Consider the following 16,796-nt stretch of genomic DNA (forward strand, 5'->3'; position numbering starts at 1 on the left):
ATTTACTGGGATGTCAAACATTTCAACTAGTGGCCACACCTCCAAACGTTAAAGGCTTCAAGCCTGTCCAAGTCCAGACACCAACAGCATGGTTCAGAAAGACGTGTTTGTTTGAGCCTGTCGTTGCAAAAGCAAATTTTAAATCTGGACTTTAAAATGACCGGCCATGAAAGAGACCAGTGACCGACGCCCCTCAGAGATCCCCTTACGCCCTCCCTCTTGCACGTCGATAGGCTGCACGCTCTGCTGGGGTATAGCTGCCTGGCATGCAGCCATTCACAAGCTCCTTTCACGTGTACGAATGCTGTTTGTAGCACTAAAATCCAGACATACTGGTTCTGCTAGTGCTGGAACAAAGTAAAAAAAGAAGCAGGTTTACAAAATGCACTTCGAAAGACTGATTTTAATAGCGACATCCTGTTTGCACGCAAACTTACGTACCGTCGACAAAATGGCAGAATAATCGGAAACTCCGATTAATCTGCTTCTATAAACAATGTTCATTAAAACTGGAATATTGCTGTAGAAAACTATTCGACATACGATTAACAGTATTGTGGCCAACATTTCGCACACCCATTTCTGCTTACTGCCAATCCAATTTTAATTGACGCCTTTTACATTCTACGTCATACGTAAGGCTCGTTACTGTGGTTACCGGCCGTCGCCGTGAGCGTGCACGCAAGCTCAGGAGAAGACACGCCGAGCTCCGAGTGTGAGTTAGACCATGCTGACCCGCTGCGGAGGGAGAGGTACCACGCGGAAAGAGCCCGGGGGGGGCTGTGCGCGCGTCTGAGTCTCTGTCTGTGTGCGTGTGTGTGTGTGCGTGCTTGTGTGTGTGTGTGCACGCGCGGCGGGGGGGTGCGTGCCTGGCTGTGTGTGTGCGCGTGAGCCGGGGGGTGGGGGGGGGTGCGCTTGTATGTGCCTGCGTGTGTTGTGCCTGTGTGTGTGCCTGCCTGCGTGTATGTGTGCTGTGTCTTTAAAACATGCCTTAAGTTTTCAGCAGACACGCACTCCGAAACCGAAAGCACTCAAGCTGTCTCCAGCTAGCTGCCAGCAGCCAGATACGAAGGCACGCTCACACGGACAAATCTGAGACAGCAGAGGCGCGTGGCCGAATGCTGTCTCAGATTCCCAGGAAACTAAAAACAATAGGTACCGAGCTAGACCGCATGCTACACGTGCGCAACTCTAGCTCGACCTAAAAACGGTTTGCTCTGGGCAATTGCAACCCTTGAGATAACTCCCTGGGTTCTTCACCTGCTGTTGTTACTGTTGTACACCTGCAAGATCACAGACTGAAACCCAGCAAGGAGACCTCGCTTTTCATATTTCCAAGGTCAGTATGATGAATGTCTCCGAACTGTGTAAAAAATAACACCAAGGGACTTATTACGCTGTTGGATGGACTTGCGTCCGCCAAACACCATCCCGGATAAAGGTCAGTAGTCCCGACCACTTAACTTTTATGCGACTGCACATGGTGCGATCGCAAGCTCCCGTCTTGGTATGGGAGCTTGTGCTGTGGTCAGAAACCTTCCAAAGCACAAGCTCCCATGCAGAAGAGGGAGTTTGGGTTCATCCCTGCACCGCGTGGCAGACACCTCAAGGTGCCTGTCACATGGTGCAGGGGACACCACAGGTGCCCCCTCAACACCTATCCAGAAGCCACAGGAAGAAGGGGGCCCTGCTGGGGGCCCCCAAACTCGCTTTCCAACTGCCTTTCCATGTCAGAAACTGAGCATCGTAATCCGTAAAACTCCACCCATATGGATTACGTGCTGGTTCTGACTGGCAGATCGGCTCCTTGAGCCCATCGGAAGCCAGGCGGAATGTTCGGCTGGTTTCAAAACCGACAGCCTCCATTGTAATGATGCTGTCGGGTTTGAAACCGACGATCTTGGTTGGAAAGCTTCCAACGGAGATCGTAATCAGCCCCCTAGTGTTCAAAGGCCTGGGTACTTTCTATATTAAACAATCAACTCAGATGTTTGACCCTCACTGGTTCAGTACATTTGTTATATTAGTAAAAAGAAATTGATTTGAAACCTCAAAAACAATGTTATGTTATGTATTTATTTGTCAAAACGCATCTATAAGAAGCTTATACCCAAGCTTGCCCATAAATAATACATAATGAAAACATAACTTGTCCATAGTGCACATGTGTATAAATAAATAGTTAATAAATAACTGTGTTGAGTGGAGGAAGGATTATTAAATTAAATACCTTCGTTGAGGATCAGGTTTCACAATATACCACAAACACAAATACTCTATTTTCAACTTGAAACCTTGTGCTTTTTTTTTAGCTCGGAAATCCAATACATTCGCCTGAAAGTGGTAAAAAAAATCCAGGTTCTTTGTAAAGTGCATTGCTGGTGCTGCTGCAAGTCAGATGGGTTGGGGTGTGGAGAGTTACATGTCCAGAATGACTCTCCCCCAGCACCACCAACCTGTCCTGCCTTTTCTATGTTTCCATTCCGACAAGTCTACCTCGGTTCTAAAGCTGCCTTCAGCACTCTGTGTGCATCCTCGGCTATCTCATCAAGGTTGTTCCGCAGCATATTGTATGTGGTTCCAAATGAAATGGCAGCAGCGGCCAAAGATCCGAAGACTGGGAGGTGTCTGAGGACAGACTCCGCAATCATTCTTCCCCCACCTGTAGCGTTGGCCAACAGTTTCACCACCAGGTTGGCGGATAGTTCCTGGATCAGCGGGGACTTGATGAGAGCTCTCAGATCCACAGCAGATATCCTGGTTTTGGCTGCCAGTTGCTCCAGAGAGGTCCCATCCAGACCGAATGTTTTGCAGTAACCTTCCAGAGACCTTACCAAGATGGCAACGTCACAAACCACAGATAGTCCTGGAATGGGTATGGCAGAGACGGCACAAGAGACTGTGGCAAATTTCCAGATCTGCCTTCTCAGAGCTGTTCTTTTCTTCTCCAAAATGGCCACGGAAACATTGGGAAGGGAGAGCAGGAACACGTGCCTCTTGTGAGTCGGGAGCTCTACTTCCAGATCTTCCGCCAGCATCTCAAAGTCATATTTACCCAGGTCAGAGCACGACAGCAAGTAGACATGAGGCTTTTCCAAACCTTCACCCTCTATGTCTGAAACGCTGCTCTCCTGCAGGATGCTGTCCTTGTCGTAAGTTGTCCCTCTTAGACTTTTTTCTTCAAGGTCAACATCTATAGTGCACAAAAGGAATACCTTTTTTCCTGCTGTTTGAAGTTCCTGTACTAGCTGGCTGTGTTGCTCATCAAAGGCCTGTGGCTTGATGATGATGTAGACATCATACCTGCTGGAGTCGACCTTCTGGTGATACGCTGCAGTGGATAAGTCTGTGCTGAAGATACTCGGTACCACCCAGAATGTCAGCTTTGGATACTTGGGATGTGGGTACGGCCTTGGTCCATTTGTCTTCTCCTCCACTGCGGGTGCTTCTTGTTTGTCCTCTTCCTCTCCAAAGCCAAAGAAGGCCCTGACGAACATTGACTTCTCACTTTCTGACCCCCCAGCTATAGCAATATCCAAGGAGGAGTTTTCCAGATTTTTCAAGTGTTCAAGAACCTTAGTGGCCACATCTGGGAGCCTCCCCTTCTTCATGTCGGGTGGGAAGCCCTCCAACTCTTCGTCCTCATTGAATTGTCCATCCGTCTGCGTCTCGGCTGGCCATTTCTCCAAGTCTACAAAGGTCTCTATCTCCATTGCGGATCTGTTAAAACAAAAACCACAATCTTGAGAGCATTCAGTGAAATGTTAAGACACAAATAGACAAAACAAACAAATGGTGAGGAAACACAATACATTTCCTATGAGTGGTGCTTTGAAATATCCAGGCATTACTGTACCTGTCTGTATGTCCAGCATTCTGCGATAAACACCTGCTACTGAAAAAACTTTAATTTGCTGTTCAGCCACCAGCACATTGTGGGGTCAAGATCAGTGTTTCGTTTTTTTGGGGGGGTTTTTTGTCATACAATTTCCGATGTCATTAGAAGCCAAGGGTCGGACATTACTGACCTCTGGTCTAGGCAACCGCATTAACAAGCACTTCACACCCTCGCATCCAGAATTCTGAGAAAACCTGGGACTGGATTATCTAGTCACGTCTGGACCTGGGAGTAGGGTGACCAGAATTTTAAAGCAAAAAACAGGGACATTTCACAAAAATAGAAGAAGGACAGTAATTTTACATCAAGCGAGCGCACAGAGGGCCCGATTCACAGAACTAACTTAAGACAAAATCCTAAACTCACTACCATTTTAGTATTCACAGAAGGCACTTACTCATTTTGGTATTCACAGAAGGCACTTCCTCATATTCACAATAGTTAGGAGTCCTAACTTTAGGACTCCTAAATGCCTTCTGTGAATACCTAAAGTCTTAAAGTTAGGATTTTTCTCAGTTTAGGAGTAGTAAAGTTAGGACTCCTAATTTTAGGACTCCTAAACTGAGAAAAATCCTAACTTTAAGACTTTCGGTATTCACAGAAGGTATTTAGGAGTCCTAAAGTTAGGATTCCTAACTTTACTACTCCTAAACTGAGAAAAATCCTACCTTTAAGACTTTCGGTATTCACAGAAGGCATTTAGGAGTCCTAAAGTTAGGATTCCTAACTTTAGGACTCCTAACTTTAGGACTCCTAAATACTTCTGAAATGAGTAAGTGCCTTCTATGAATACCAGAACGAGAAAGTGCCTTCTGTGAATACCAAAATGAGAAAGTGCCTTCTGTGAATTCCCAATGGTAGTAAGTTTAGGATTTTGTCTTAAGTTAGTTCTGTGAATCGGGCCCAGAATGACAGCGCTCCGCAGCAGAGAATTACAAAACCGACAGTAAGAAAATACATAAGATGCTATTTTTAAACCCAGTAGCTCGCCGGTGAATTAAATTGCTTTCTTGGAACAACTGCTAACTATCCCCTTTGTAAAACATAAAAATACACCTCCCTCCCACCCCCCTGGTTTTAGGCAACCCTCTCAAACAAGGATATTCTGCTGCATAACTAAATACTTATAGGGTCCAAAAAGGGAGACCTATTGGCAATGCCAATGCTTGTTTGTTTTTTGTTGCTGTTTTGTTTAAGTTTCCAGACTACAATAGCTGGACATGGTTTTTGTTAACAGTTTTTTCCATCAAATGAACTTGTTTTCATTGCTCTGAATGTTGTTTCCATTCTGGTTGTAGGAAGCAGTCATTCCCTGGGGTGTGGGGGCTGCATAGCTGTGTGCATGCGCCGAACTTTGCAAATGAGAAAAAGCCTGGTGCAGGTGCAATTTACAAGTGTGGAGTGAGTGAGCCCCAGGCAGCATGACTCACTCACACAGGAGTTCATGCACTGCACCTGCATACTCAGCATGGTTTAAGGAAACTCGACCCACTCCCTCCCAGGCATCAAACACATATTTACCAAGAAACTCTGAAAAGAGCCTGCCTGCTGCACTGATGGCTGGTGGTGTGTGTGCCTGGTGAAAACGTGCACTGACGGCTGGTAGTGAGAGTGCCTGGTGAAAGCATGCACTGACGGATGGTGGTGAGTGTGCCCTGTGAAAGCGTGCACTGACGGCTGGTGGTGTGTGTGCCTGGTGGAAACGAGCACTGACGGGTGGTTGTGTGTGTGCCCGGTGGAAGTGTGCACTGATGGCTAGTGGTGTGTGTGCCTGGAGGAAGCGTACACTGACGGCTGGTGGTGTGTGTGCCTGGTGAAAGCGTGCACCGACGGCTGGTGGTGTGTGTGTTCCTGGTGAAAACGTGCACTGATGGCTGGTGGTGTGTGTGCCCAGTGAAAGTGTGAACTGACGGCTGGTGGTGTGTGTGTGCCTGGTGAAAGCGTGCACTGACGGCTGATGGTGTGTACCTGGTGGAAGCATGCACCCTCGGCTGGTAGTGTATGTGCCTGGTGGAAGCGTGCACTGATGGCTGGTGGTGTGTGCACTAAGTGGAAGCGTGCACTGATGGCTGGTGGTATGTGAGCCTGGTGGAAACGTGCACCGACGACTGGTGGTGTGTGTGCCCGGTAAAAGCATGCACTGACGGCTGGTGGTGTGTGTGCCTGGTGGAAGCGTGCACTGACGGCTGGTGGTGTGTGTGCCTGTTAAAAGCGTGCACTGACGGCTGGTGGTGTGTGTACCAGGTGGAAGCATGCACTGACGGCTGGTGGCGTGTGTGCCTGGTGGAAGCGTGCAGTGATGGCTGGTGGTGTGTGTCCCTGGTGGAAGCGTGCACTGAAGGCTGGTGGTGTGTATGCCTGGTGGAAGCGTGCACTGGCGGCTGGTGGTGTGTGTGCCTGGAGGAAGCGTGCACTGATGGCTGGTGGTGTGTGTGCCCGGTGAAAGCATGCACTGACGGCTGTAGGTGTGTGAGCCTGGTGGAAGCGTGCACTGACGGCTGGTGGTGTGTGTGCCCGTTGAAAGTGTGCACTGACGGCTGGTGGTGTGTGTGCTCGGTGGAAGTGTGCACTGACGGCTGGTGGTGTGTGTGTGCCTGGTGGAAGCCTGCACTGATGGCTGGTAGTGTGAGTCCCTGGCTGAAGCGTGCACCGTGTTTGTGGTATGTGCGTGCCTGGTGAAAGTGGGCACTGACGGCTGGTGGTGCGTGTGCCTGGTGAAAGAGTGCACTGACGGCTGGTGATATGTGTGTGCCTGGTGAAAGCGTGCACTGACAGCTGGTGGTGAGTGCCTGGTGGAAGCGTGCACCGACGGCTGGTAATATGCGACGGCTGGTATTGTGTGTGCCTGGTGAAAGTGTGCACCGACGTCTGGTGGTGTGTGTGCCTGGTGGAAGCATGCACTGGCGGCTGGTGGTGTGTATGCCTGGTGGAAGCATGCACTGACGGCTGGTGTATGCCTGGTGGAAGCATGCACTGACGGCTGGTGTATGCCTGGTGGAAGCATGCACTGACGGCTGGTGGTGTGTGTGCCTGGTGAAAGTGTGCACTGACAACTGGTGGTGTGTGTGCCTGGTGGAAGCGTACATTGACGACTGGTGGTGTTTGTGCCTGGTGGAAGCAGGTGCATTCACAGTGATAGAAGACACAAATGAAACTGACGAAGAGGAGGGGGAGAAGGGAAGGGGAGTGCGATTAGAGGAGCATGAATCACAGTTAGAAGACACAAATGAATCTGACCAGGAGGGAGAGGGGAAAGGGAGGGGGATTGTGGATGCAGAGGAGCCGGATTACAGCAATAAAAACACAGATGGCAGATGTGCACGAGCTATTGAACGCAAGCTGTAGGCCAGAAAAAGCCTCTGGTGGCACTTTTAAAAGCCACTTACTGAATGTCTCGAAGAGACAGCATGCGCTGTCTCAGGCGAGACCTAAAACCGGGACATGAGCTAAATGTCTCGAAATCTGCCCGGACAGCTGGTGAAAAACAGGGACAGTCCTGGCAAATCCGGGACGCCTGGTCACCCTACCTGGGAGGCGTGGCAGCTGTTGAACCCTCGCTGTCTAACCATGCGGGAGGTGTTTAAAGTCTCATAATAACTTTCTGCGACCGAAACCAGGGAAACACCAAAGAAGCGGCCAGCAGCAAAGAGGTGACTGTCCGTGAAAGAGGTGAGCAAAAGGCGGCGGCCATCTTGAGAAGGGCGGACCACATCACAACACAGCGATCTGGGGGCGCGGATGTGCAAGCAAGCAAATCAACGCAAGCGCACCGCAGCAAGGCAGCGCTAGCCAGGTGGTCCTCTTGCAAGCGCCGTCCACCAAACAGGGGAGCACTAAGAAGCAGCCCGTCCAGAGAGGCGAACAAAGGTGGCGGCCATCTTGGAAGGGGCAGATCACATCAGATCATACCACAGCGGTAAGAAGGGGGCAGTCTTGTGCAACGATACCGAGGCAAAACACACCGCAAATAAAGGCAGCACCAACCGGGCACACACCAAGCTTTGGTCGCGAAAAAAGCACAAGTGAGACGCGAGAGAGAAACTGAAGTGCGACTCGAGGCACAAGTGGTCGAAGGAAGCCAGTGCGGGAAGGTGGATCCGGCGAGAAAGCAGAGACAGCGGAGCGTTTCGGACTCGGTGCGAGGGGCCACTAGAAAGCAACCAAGCACCAGAACGCGCCATTGTAGCCCCCTAGCCCCTAGCCAAACAGGGCGTACACACCCTGCCACCGCCCAGGCGAAGTACACGCGAGGTACAGAGAGCGCTAAGACCAAAGACCGGATCAGCACCCGGCTCTGAACGGTAGCCCTGGCGTCCGGGAAAACCAGAACAAGGTCGATAAAGTGGCCAAGCAGGTTCACCTTCGGCAGCACTGTAAAGGCTGACACAGCCACGAACACCAAAACCGCCCCACCAAAAGAAGCACAGTTCAACCTGCAAAAGAAGGAGAGACTGTCCATATATCAAGGAAGAAGAGGCCTAGAGATGATTAACGGGGATAACAAAAAAATTAGGAAAGATCTGGAATCACCGATCAAAATGAAAAACCTGCAATGCTCAGAGACTGCGATGGACCTGCTCGTCAAAAAAATAACCGAAGCCAACGACCTGGCCAAAGCCACAAAGATCTCAATGGACAACGTCCAGCTAGAACTCACAGCCATACGAGCAGACCAGAACAAAATAGCAAGCAGAGTAGCGGAGACAGAGAGAAGGATCAGCGACATAGAAGATAAATCAGTCATCATGGATAAGGACATTTGCTACATCTCCAAAGTCTCCAGTGAGATGCAGAGAAAGCTCGCAGAGCAAGAGGACAAAAACCGGAAGGGGAACATCAGGATTCTAGGCATACCAGAAGACGAGGAAGAGGGGCCTGGCTCATGCGCGGCGCTACTCGAAACACTGATACCCAAGCTGACCGGCATAAAATTCGAAAGAGCCTTGGAGATCGACAAAGCGTACAGGATACCCGCCACAAAACAAGCGCACATGAAAGGACCAAGAACGATCATCTGCAAACCCCTAAGATCGAGCCACACCGATGCTATCTTCGCCTTCGCACGCAAAGGCCAAACCCCCATCTGGAAAGGCAAGAAGATAATCTTCACCCAAGACCTTTCAAGGGGCACGGTGGAAGCAAGGAAAGGGTTCCTTGCGCTGAGAGACACTATGAAGAAAGCAAAGTTAACGTTCAGCTTTGTTGGTCCAGCAAGAATGAGGGTAACAGACGGGCGGGACACACGTATGTTCGATGACCCAGCGGAACTACGCAGGTACCTCAGGAAGCCGGAGCAGGAGGAGATGGAACAAACTACTCCCGGAACGGCAAAAAGAAGAGCCTCATCGGACAGCTCAGAGACGGAAGAGAAAGGAGCAGCAGGCGGCAAATAATACTCTACCTCGGAAGAACAACAACTACCTCAATGAAAAAGGGTCCAACCTCACCAGAAGAAGGAACTACCTCAACAATGGGAATGTGACCCTTGGACAATTTCAGGGACACAGAACTCTCCTACCCATGCAGGGCAGCACCGAGCTCATCGGAAAGGACTACCGCACACAGGGAACACAAGACCTTGGACACTTTGAAACCAATATCCTTTGCCTAAAGGCGTAGCACGGGAGGGGGCTGAGAGGGTCTTGTTTTTGACTTTTAGTGATCCGGGGGAGCGGAGGGCGGGAACCGTTGCTGTCGCAGGTTTACAGTACGTTGACGGGGGGAGGGGGGAGGGGGGGCGGAGGGGGGGACAGGGCCGGGGGGGAGGCCATGTAGCACGGACAATCATAGCCTGGCGGAAGCGCGCTTCTTTCTTTTTCTTTTTCTTTTTCTTTCTCTTCTTTCCTATACCCACACACAACACCTCATCCCATCCCACACCCCAGGGGGGGACCAATGAGTGGCGGCAGTTAGCTAGCAAGCAAAGAGCAAAGAGGAGCTACATGAAACCCTCACTAAGGCACAGCGACAGAACTATCACACCATGTTGACACACGACACTAGGGGCCAGGCACAGATAGCCTCAGACATAAAAATAGTGTCACTTAACGTCAAGGGACTCAACCACCCCGTCAAGCGACGGAAAACATTAGACTACCTAAACAGACTGAAGGCTGATATATACGTCCTCCAAGAAACTAGAGTGTCCTTAGAGGACGCGAACAGACTGAAAGCCAACTGGATAAGCGAGGTACTATGTTCACCGGCAGTCAACAAAAAGGGGGGAGTCATCACCATAATCAGTAAGAAAGGGAAGTTCCAGGTTCACAACAATGCCGCAGACACCGAAGGGAGGAGGCTGATAACATCAATCAAAAGGGGTGACGAGACCATACACATAGCCAACATATACGGGCCAAACACAGGGGACAAAAAATTCTGGGAGGATCTAGAAATTGACCTTAGCAGGGTCCCACTGGGTGAACTACTAATCACGGCAGGAGATATGAACCAGGCGATGGATAGTGCCACAGACAGACACCCACACAGACCTAGCCACACCTCACAAGAACAGTACATACTTAAAAACCTATGCACCAAACTCGCACTAGCGGACCCGTGGAGGCTACAAAACCCAAGTGCCAGAGAATACACCTTCTACTCGCACCCCCACAACTCATACAGCAGGATAGACTACATACTCATGTCCAACACACACACACACACCTAACAGACATAACGGAAATAGGACCCATAACAGTTTCGGACCACGCACACATATCCCTCTCCTTGAGTGGCAAACATAACGAAACGCCGAGCAGGAGGTGGCGCCTTAACAGTGACATACTCGAGACCCCCGCCAACATCACAGAAATAGAGGAAGCGATCAAAGAATATCTCCAATACAATGACATAGCTGACACAGAGGCAGCAACACTATGGGACGCGCTTAAAGCAACAATAAGGGGGAAACTCATGAATATCAAAGCACGCATGAACAGGGGCAGAAACAAAAAAATTAAGGAACTGGAGGAGCAGATCAAGGAGTTAGAAAGAAACCACACGGCCAACTTAAAAGACAGGAATACACTCACAACACTAACAAAAAAAAAATATGAGCTAAACAGAATCCTAAGCGAGAGAGCATCCACATGGATCAACAAATATAAATCCATAAACTTATGCTTGGCCAATAAAGCAGGGAAAGCCTTGGCGGGCTACCTGAAAGCCAAGCAAAGACAGCACTCAGTCGCGGCGATCACAGACGCAGATAACAAGACACACACGGCTAATAAACACATCCTCGAAACATTCAGGAAGTTCTACAAAGACCTATACACCGCGGACACATCGCTAGAGGCGGACGGCGGGGCAAGCCTGCTAGAGAAGCTCGAACTACCCAGAATCAGCAACGAACAAAGAGAGGCCCTAGATCAAAACATAACGAAAGCGGAAGTAGGGAGGGCCATAGACTCACTAAAACCAAACAAGGCCCCAGGACCGGACGGCTTCACAGCCACCTTCTATAAACAATTTCAACCATTACTCAAAGACACGCTGGTCAGAGTATTCCAAGCATGTGCGGAAAAAGGCGAGATGACAGACTCAATGGCAGAGGCAAACATTATTGTTATCCCCAAAGAAGGGAAAGACCCCCAGTTCCCACATAACTACAGGCCAATTTCCTTAATTAACGTGGACTGCAAAATCTATGCTAAAATCATGGCAGCTAGACTAAATGCACATCTCCCATCTCTCATACACAAATCCCAGGTGGGCTATCTGGAAAATAGACTCTCGCAAGATAACACCAGACTGCTATGCCATTTAATTAACCGCACGGCCAACAGCGCGGAAAAGGCTGTCATGATCGCATTGGATGCGGAAAAAGCCTTCGATAGAGTCTCATGGCCCTTCCTTAATCAATGCATGCTCAAGTTTGAACTGGGCGAGAAGTACAGGGGCATGGTCATGTCCCTGTACAAAAACCCCCGGGCTCGAGTGGTGGTTAACGCAGCCACATCCGAAACACTCACACTAGGGAGAGGGACAAGGCAAGGCTGCCCCCTCTCACCGGGACTATTCCTGCTCGCCCTAGAACCACTCCTCTACATGATCAGGTCAAACCCCAGGATCACGGGGGTGCAGATAGAGGGTCAAGCTTTCAAGCTAGCTGCATACGCGGATGATATTCTGATCACCACAAACAACCCACAAGAGTCAATTAAGGCACTCGTGCAAACAATAGAGGAGTATGCACATGTCTCAGGCTACAAGCTCAACAGGGAGAAATCCGAATGCAAACCAATGAACTGTCACACCACCAAGACTGTCCTGGGCTCGTCCGGCTTAGCATGGCAAACGAAACCCCTAAAATACCTGGGCCTCCTCTTCGGAAGGGACCTAAGATCGACATTAGACCACAATGAGGAGGCGATGTTAAAAAAAATTAAGTCCAAGCTAGACACGTGGGGCCCCAAATTCATAAGCTGGTGGGGAAGAATTGAGAAAATAAAGATGATGGTCACCCCCATGCTAAACTACCTGCTCTCCATGTTGCCTCTCACACTCACATCCGAGTTCCACAAACGCCTAGACAAAAGCATCAACATGTTCCTCTGGGGAGGGAAAAAACCAAGAATGAGCTTAGCGAAACTCAGACTAAAAAAAGAACAAGGCGGATTGAACCTCACGAACTTCAAAGCCTTCCAGACGGCATGCCTGGCCAAACAGGGATTACACTGGATAGCCCCCACACCAGAATACATGCCGGTATGGCTGGACCTGGAAAGGAGTATTCTTGGTGGCGCAGACCCAATTATGGCCCTCACGGCGCACAAGCACCCAGAAGCCAAAAACGCAATTATCCACAACACAAAGACAGCGCTGCTGAAAGTAGACAGGGAAATGACAGTTAGCATCAAAGGCACCAAATGGGAATCACTGTGGCATAACACCAAAGTCACATACAAAGGGAAAACACTAGACTGCAAGGAATGGCGCAGCAGAGGCATCACAACGCCGTCACAACTAGAAGCAGGGAACAACCCAATCAATCAATCAGGTCATTTATAGAGCGCACTACTCACCCGTAGGGTCTCAAGGCGCTGGGTGGGGGGGGTGCCGTTACTGCTCGAACAGCCAGGTCTTGAGCTTCTTCCTGAAGGAGAGTTGGTCTTGGGTCAGGCGCAGGTCGGTCGGGAGTGAGTTCCAGGTCTTGGCGGCCAGGTAGGAGAAGGACCTTCCTCCTGTTGTCGCTCTTCGGATGCGGGGGACGGCGGCGAGGGCGTGGTTGGTTGATCTGAGGAGGCGCTTGGGAGTGTAGAAGTTGATCCGGTTGTTGAGGTAGCTCGGGCCTTGGTCGTGTAGGGCTTTGTGCGCGTGGGTGAGGAGACGGAAGGTGATTCTCTTGTTGACCGGGAGCCAGTGCAGATCTTTCAGGTGTCCGGAGATGTGGCTGCGTCGGGGGATGTCGAGGATGAGTCTGGCCGAGGCGTTCTGGATCCGCTGGAGTCTCTTCTGGAGCTTGGCGGTGGTTCCGGCGTAGAGGGCGTTGCCGTAGTCCAGTCGGCTGGTGACGAGGGCCTGGGTGACCGTCTGCCGCGTCCCACTCTCCTACAAGGCACTACAGCAGATAACATCCCTACCTAATAAGGAGTTCTACGAATTCCTCAAAATCAAAGCAGCTGTCACCAAAGCAGGCCTCACGAAACAAACACCCACCATCATACAATACGCACAAAACTTAAACAAGACAGGCCACCAAACAGCACAAATCTACAAGTTAATCACACCACGCACCACAACTCTCAACAATAAGACACTTGCCTTTTGGGAGGAGACCATACAAAGACCGCTAAATGAGGAAGAGAGGGCCAGACTATGGACGTCTGCGTCCAAAAACAAAATCACGCCACAGCTAGCACAAACCAAATACTGGTTACTCCACAGGCTGCACTGGACACCAGCGAAACTAGGGAAAGTGGGAGCTAGCGAGAGCAACACATGCTGGAACTGCCAGAGGGCCACAGGAGATCTATCTCACATGTTATACGAATGCACCAGAGTCAAGACCTTCTGGAGCAAGGTCTATAACGTCATAGACACAGTAACGGGAAGTAAGACACAAAGAGGACTAGCGGGAATAGCCACTGCCTTCCTAGCAACAGAACTCCAGTCCAAAGAAGTACGAGACCTGGTCGATGTCCTTCTGACGGCTGCGGTGAAAACGATCTTGGGTAACTGGAAGGACACCAGCAAAGCCACCTTCAAACGCTGGTTCAATTGGGTAACCTTCCTCCAGGGGGCAGACAACATCACGGCCAAGCAAAAGACGGCGAATCATACTGCCAAAGACAACATGTGGGAAGCTCTTGACGCATACCTGGAACAGTGACCCCCCCCCCTCTTTTCTTTCTTTTCTTTCTCTCTTCCCTTTCTTCTCTCTCTCAGGCCCCGCCAGGCCGCAACTTTGCATGAACAGTACAAGTATTACGAATGTTTTGCTCTGTATATGAAAAATTTTATTTTCAATAAAAATATTTTGAAATAACTTTCTGCATCACAGAGCCGACAACTTCCTGATAACATCTTTTGCTGGCTCGCCCATGGGCACGATTCTTTCCATTTTTGTCAGTTAATTGAAAACCCCATAGAAACCAACAGCCAAAACTCAATGACGGGGGCCCCTGCGAGAACAAACGTGAAGAGACTATACATGTTAAGTGTCATATGTTGTAAATGTGAAAATACCAATACAAATTATTATAAATAGAAAAGTCGATGTTACTAATTCCCGAGGGCATTAAACGCAAATTAAAATGTAAAGAAAACCCCAGTAGTCTTCCGTTTATCTTCATTTTGTGCTGAACCTCCTGCTTTGGAATAATAGGAGGTCTTTAGGGCGCCAATGAGTGGAGGTGGGTAAAGGATGCTTAAAGGAAAAGATAAACCCACATGAGGTATTAAAGGACGACGAGGGAGGGGGTGGATCTAATGCTTTATCGGCCATTTTTTGAAGTAAATCTCCAGTAGACCTAAAATCGAATATTTACTACATTTAGAGCAGCAGGATGTCAACCTGCCTCCCCCCCACACACCCGCCACACCACCTGCTGGAGCCCCTTTACCCCAGACTGGGTAGCTGCGTGCACCCCACCTGCTCTCCAGGCACACCTGCTCTCAGGTTACCCCTACTCTGTTCCGAGATGTCCTTCCTTCTTCTCTATCCGCACCCATCGGGCATCTCTTTCCATGCAAGCGGAAGTACTCATTCCTGCAATCAGTGCTGCTACTTGGCCCAGGACTAGACAAGCTGATTACGAATTCCTTCCTACAAGTCCAACTAAGGGAGGCCTTCTCTGCTCCTGCCTGCGCCTACTAATGCAGCTCATATGTTGACAACACGTCTAAAGCCGGCAGGAAACCCAGCTAAGTGTATTTTCCAGTGATATAAAATACATGTATTTTACTTGTTTACCCCGAGTGGCTGTTACGGTGTTGAAAGTGGAGTAAATTCCGGAAATGCGTCATTTGTCAATGTTAATCTACAGCCGTAGACAGGAAAGGCCACGTGACAGAATGTCTGCTCTAGAACGCCCCCAACATGTACCAAACCAAATCATAATCGCTAAACATTTATAGCGCACCCTACTATTTGCCAGGATTCTAGACACTGATAGTATGAGCTAATTACCTCTTACCACTTCCACCTTTCCCCGTTGATTCCCCGAATCTTTTAAAATATATGCTATCAGCAGGTTTGATCTTGAATTGTGAATCTGTTTTCTTTTTACATTTCTGACATTGTATTGGCTTTTTTTTTTACCTCAAACTTATTTAACCTACATTTTTTCTCATTATTTTATTTTTTTGTGGAGTACAGGCTAAAGCTGTGTATAAGAATTGCAGCTCACAAGCCTGCGAGCTTTGATAAGTTAAGAGGGTTTTTAACGACCGGAACAGCCTGAGGAAGAAGGGCGTTAATGCTATTAAAGCATTCCACCCGTTGAAAGCAGCAGGTTCAACAGAACCTGAAACCACAAAGACAAGCTTCGGAAGGTTGAAGCAGAAGGCCTCTGCGAGCCATTAATGGCCCTTTGTCGCTCCCATAGGGCGCCCAGCGCCCCAGAGTTCTTAGCGAGGTCTGAAGCGGTCAAACAGAGGCTGCTTTAAATTCGTGTGGACACCATAAACCCAACGACTCCTCGACACACAATATCGTATCTCACAACTGTGTCACCAGGGCAAGTGTGTAGTCGGACACACTAAACTCAGTCTAGGAAAGGAGATAATATTAGGAATCGGGGTTCCCACCATTGGAGTCTGTCTACCTGAGGTCTCCAAAAGGGCAGCTGTCTGACTCTGCCCCATCCCTCCCTGTTTTAGATACAGGTCCACCCCTCCTGGGCAGCTGTGAGGTACAGTGAAGGCACACGTCCTTACCTGGATGTCTGTCCCGGCAGGGTCGGACTGGGTACCGCAGCAGCAGGAGAGCCGTGCCAGCCTGACAGACGTGGCTTGGAGTGGAGTCTGGCCAACAGGTGCCAGGCAGGAGTACACATCCCAGCCTCATCCCTGCGGCACACCTACCTGTCGTAAGACGCATTCCTTCCCACATTCCGGGAGTCCCGTCCAGCCACCCCTCCCAGGCGGGTGTGGGCTGGCCCCGGCTGTTATTAATAGCAGCCATCATTGTGCAGCGTGGCTCACTCACTCTCTTGACGTGGGTTGGTGAAACCGTTCCCTCTGCTGCTTTTAATAGCAGTGGCCCCTTGTCCCAGGGCGCGGACCGGGCCCTCACATGGCCCCGTGCGGTGCGGGCCTGTGCTGCCCGCCCTGGGGCGGTTTCGCCTCTGGATTCCTCCCTTGACTCGGGTGCTCTTTCCTGCTCGACATGTCGGAGACTCAGGGCTCTGGCAGCCGGGGTTACATCACCCGCAGAAAGGAATAACAGCAC

At 49.9% G+C, this 16,796-nt stretch overlaps 1 protein-coding gene across 1 annotated transcript; it reads right to left on the reverse strand.

The window, feature by feature from the left end:
• Positions 1-2,062: 2,062 nt before the first annotated feature.
• Positions 2,063-16,413, reverse strand: LOC144767701 (interferon-inducible GTPase 5-like). The gene is made up of 2 exons (XM_078651093.1): positions 16,283-16,413; positions 2,063-3,720 (listed from the first exon to the last, which is right to left on the reverse strand). The coding sequence occupies exons 1-2, from the start codon at positions 16,399-16,401 to the stop codon at positions 2,493-2,495; spliced, it is 1,347 nt and encodes a 448-aa protein (XP_078507219.1). The 5' UTR covers positions 16,402-16,413; the 3' UTR covers positions 2,063-2,492.
• Between the last annotated feature and the right edge of the window lie 383 nt (positions 16,414-16,796).

Source organism: Lissotriton helveticus, chromosome 7 (assembly GCF_964261635.1).
Source record: "Lissotriton helveticus chromosome 7, aLisHel1.1, whole genome shotgun sequence".
NCBI lineage: Eukaryota > Metazoa > Chordata > Amphibia > Caudata > Salamandridae > Lissotriton > Lissotriton helveticus.